A 4,247-nucleotide genomic window follows, 5' to 3' on the forward strand; every position below is an offset into this window, starting at 1 on the left:
CTGTCTGGCTCCTCCACAGTGAACTCAGACACCGGGACCTCAGAGCCGTGTCGCCCCCGCCACCTGCTTCACCCGCACATGTGACGTTAGCCCATCCCCCACGAGACCCAGGACAGAAGGGACGCTAACAAAGGGTGCCCAGCGGCACGCTGAGCAGCATCCGGAGGGTGTTGTCACCAACGAGCCAGACCCACACTGCTCACTGAGGCCGGGGACCCACCCCCCACCTTTGCCCACCAGCACAGGGGGTCACAGAGGCTCTGGGACCCCCGTCCTGGGTGCCACAGCGGAAGAAAGCGTCCAGGGCCCTGGGAGCCTACCCTGGTCCCCATGGGACAGCGGCTTCCACGGCGGCAAGTCCCCTCTGTCCCACCGACACGCATTCAAATCAAAACCGAAGGTCGCACCAGAAAGCCAGGGCCGGTGTCGGCCCTTCACCAGACTTCTGAGCGAGTGGCACAGCTTGAGTTTCTTCCGACATAATTAAAATTTTTAAAAGAAGGTCAGCGCATTTATTCTAATTAAAAACACAAAAGCCAGTGCGTTTGTTTGGGCGGCAGGGCTGTCTTCCTGGTTTCCACACAGCAAAGTGAAAGCGACCCACAAAGGCCTTCTCACACAGGGCTGTCCCTCAGAGCGGCAGCCACAGGCCACCGTGGGACCGGGGCGGAGGCGATGCGTGGCCAGCCCGGCCGCCCTCCCACCTGCCTCCTGCTCCGCCGCTCGGGGCCAGGCTCGCCCCACGTGCCGGAGGCACCCTGGCCTGTCCTGAAACCCCTTCTAAGTCCTGAGCCAGGGGCCCCACGTTGGCGGAGCTGGGGCTGCTCGAGCCCCCCGCCCTGCTCTGCAGGAGCCGGGACCTCAGTGGAGAGCCTCTCGGGCGGCAAGCACAAGGACAGCTGGGCATCGGCTGTCCCAGCAGCAGTCTCTGGCCCGTGCTGGCACTGACCACGCTGCCCTGCAGGGCTCACTCTCCTGGGAGGCAATATGGACAAAGCAACGAGAAGAAGGTTCTTGGTTTTTAAAAGGATCGCGAGCTCTTGGGAGCCAGCCTGGGAGCACGGGCCTCAGAGCTTCGCACCCTGATCTGGAGAACTGCTAAATTTCTGGAGCCTCGAATGTCCTCATCTGCAAAAAGGGCCAGATGATGGCACGGCGTTCTGAGGGTCACGTGACAGCGAGTGTCGAGCCGGGAACAAACATCAGCTGTCTTTACAGCGTCAGCGTCCCTGTGAGCAGCCGAGCTGCACGGAATCAGTTTCAGAACTACAGAAATCCTGGCTGCAGAGTGGACATGAGGTGTCGTGACCCCTGGATTTTCCGACGGGGAAACTGAGGCCCATCGAGGTGGCAGCCCTGCCCGAGGCCAGACCCCGAGGCGGCACAGGGACTCGGACAGGGCCGGGGACGCAGGGCGGGCGCCGTGAGGGGCCGGGCAACACTCACCTTTCAGGCCAGGGACGAGGATCTGCACAGAGCAGGCGTCGTCCGCCGTCTGCTGAGGGTCCCCAGACCAGGCCGGCGACAGGAAGGCCAGGCTGATCAGGGCCAGAGCCCTCCACATCGTGAGTGCTGGCAGGATGCCGACTCCTGAAGGAAGGGAGGGGTAAACAGTGACGGAATTCCTCCCCGGGGACAGGGGTGACGCTGCGCAGGCCACCCCTGCGGGGCCAGGGAGCTCGGGAGCCGGCCGCTCCGTGGTTTCGGCCTCCCCGCTCCCCCCATCTCTCTCACTGGCTCACTCCCGTGCTGATTTAAACCTCCACCGAGCGGTCCCCACGGCCCAGCTGACAGTGATGCCGCCTTGTGAGGTGCTGCCCCGAGCCCCTTCTCCCAGCTCTTTATAACGAACGTGTCACACAGGTAAAGACGTGTTACGGTTACGTAAAGCTATGAAGCCTGCCCGGCCTCACGCGCCAGCCCCCGCCAGGTGCCGACGTCCCTGGGCCCACCCCACGCGGCCCCCGCCCCAGGGCGCTGGCCCCTCGCTGCCCCTCACGCAGCCTCGTCGCACAGGTGCGTGCCCCTAAACGGCTGTCCGCGTGTGCTCGGCTGCAGTTCTGAGACACCGGACCCCGGCTCACGGCATCCTCTGCGGCCGCCCTTCCCTGCCCGGCATTGCGGCCCGTGCAGCGACGGCCGCTGATGGCCCGATCACATCCGTGAGTGCCGCAGTGCGGGGCGGGTAGGGACAGAGGACACAGCTGGCCCTGCGTCACCACGACCACGTTCCCCCCGGCCGGCGAGGGAGGCTTGGCGGCAGCACACGGAGCCCCTCCACGTGGGGTGCGGGGGTCCGGATGGCATCGTGTTCGGGGACAGCTGTGCCAGCAGAGGTCCCGGGCAGAGGGCGTCGCCCCGTCCACTGCACCCCCAGCAGAGGGGACCCGCGAAGACTGCGGCTGATCTGAGGGTGACGCCGAGTCCTCGCCCATGACAAGCTCAGCGCCGGTCTAGCGGCAAACGTTGTGGCTCCCCTCACAGTGGTGACGGCGACGGCCACATGTCAATCACACGTCAATAAAAGGTCCTGAGGAACACCTGCTCCTCCAGATTCCGTCCGGCAGTGGACAGCCGCTGCTTGGCGCTCGCCGATGTGAGCTGGGCTGAGCTACACGTCTCGGTGTGGAGAGCAGGCCGGTTTCCTCTGCAGCTAGCAGGTCAGTGCGGGGGGACGGCAGGGTGTGGGACGTGCTGGTTGTCCAGGGAGACCCATCGTCACCTCCCAGGATGGAGGGAGCAGGAGCAGCCGGAATAAGCTGCCACCAGGGATCCCCGTGCGCCCCGTCACCACTCTGACCCCTGCCCATCCCTTCGTCCCTGTGTCCCCTCCGCCCGCCCCCGGGCCGGCCCCGAGGCACCTTGGGCTCCAGGCTGCAGAGCTGGGGCGGGGCGGCCAGCCTCCCGGAGCAGGGATTCCGGTCACAGCGGAGAAGCCCCAGCGCCCAGCCCTTCAAGCACAACATCCTCATCCCGGGGGGCTCCGGCCCCATCGGGGGAGGCAGGGCATGCGATCGGAATTTAGTAGGAGTAATAGGAATGAAGTAGACTGAAAAACTGCCAAACATGCGATTGTACAGTTTCATCAAAAATCGACGGTAGCGCCCAGCACCTGGCGGACGCCGTCCCTACCTGCAGCCCTGGCAGAGGGACCCGCCCCACCCACCGCTGTGCTTCCTAGAGTGACAGTGGCCCTTCCCCAGCGGCTGCGGCACTGACAGATGTCCGCCCCGGTGGCACACATTTGTCTTATCACCAAGACCCAAAAGTAAGGAGGGGCCTTTCCCTATTATTTCTCCCTAACTTTACGCAAATCATCCGTGTTCTCTTACTCAAAATTGTAAATAATCGAACAGCACGACAGCTCAGACAGCATTCTGCCTGCCACCCGGCAAAGTGTCTCCATCACATCGCAAATTATAATGCTCGTGCGACAGCCTCCACTTTCACCTCTATATTCAGAAGCCACACTTAACTGCAGCCCAGCAGGATGGCCAGCTCAAGCAGCCAGGTGTCACGGCAGGAGGGGCCGCCCTGTGACACTTCTATCTTACCCAAGTTGGGGACGAGAAGGCCCCCACTCTGCATAAGGCACGAGTAGACATCCTCACATCTGGGGTCCCCGGCACTGAGCCCAAACACAGCTACTGGTCACCAGGTGCAGATTCTGGCCGTTGTCCACATGGCCTCACCAGCAGGCGGGCAGCAAGCCGACCTGAACCCTGCACTGGCCGCTCAGAGACACGTTGCTGGCCCCACAGCCATGCTTTGCACTGGGCTAGGAATCAGGGAAGAAACTGCTTCACCTCTCTGAATGTACATGAACCTCAGAGGGCCTGACTTGCTCGCCTACGACTGACAGATCTAGGTCCTTGTCACCGAGCTGCTCCAGAGCTTGTGCCATGAGCTACTGGATTAACGGAACCGCGGGTGCCGGCACCTGGCTGAGCTGACAGACACGGCCCCAACCCAGGCTGAGAATGGTCTCCACCGCCCCTCAACCCTGCCCCGACACCGCCTGTATGGAAGTCACCGCCCTACCCCGGCATCTGCCCGCTGCTCCCCCCCACCCCGCCCTGCAGAGCGCCCCCTACCTGAGCCGCACACCTGGCCAAGGGGCGTGCTGACCGCCGGGGCCCGCGAGGACACTGAGCCCGGGAGCCTCATGGCCGCTATTTACAGGCTGCCGGCCGCGGCCCCACACGCGAGGCCTGGGCCGTGGGACTGCCCAGCACACCAGGCGCCTG

The 4,247-nt window shown here is 63.9% G+C and overlaps 1 protein-coding gene across 1 annotated transcript in view; it reads right to left on the bottom strand.

Annotated features, from left to right (window-relative positions):
• The window catches only part of COLEC11 (collectin subfamily member 11), a 32,781-nt gene that overhangs the window by 16,098 nt on the left and 12,436 nt on the right, over positions 1-4,247 (bottom strand). The window contains exon 2 of the mRNA XM_023520079.1: positions 1,447-1,590. Coding sequence (XP_023375847.1) covers positions 1,447-1,590 — 144 coding nt within the window. The remainder of the gene's footprint in view (positions 1-1,446; positions 1,591-4,247) is intronic.

The sequence above is a fragment of the Pteropus vampyrus genome, unplaced genomic scaffold (assembly GCF_000151845.1).
Source record: "Pteropus vampyrus isolate Shadow unplaced genomic scaffold, Pvam_2.0 Scaffold246, whole genome shotgun sequence".
NCBI classification, from domain to species: domain Eukaryota; kingdom Metazoa; phylum Chordata; class Mammalia; order Chiroptera; family Pteropodidae; genus Pteropus; species Pteropus vampyrus.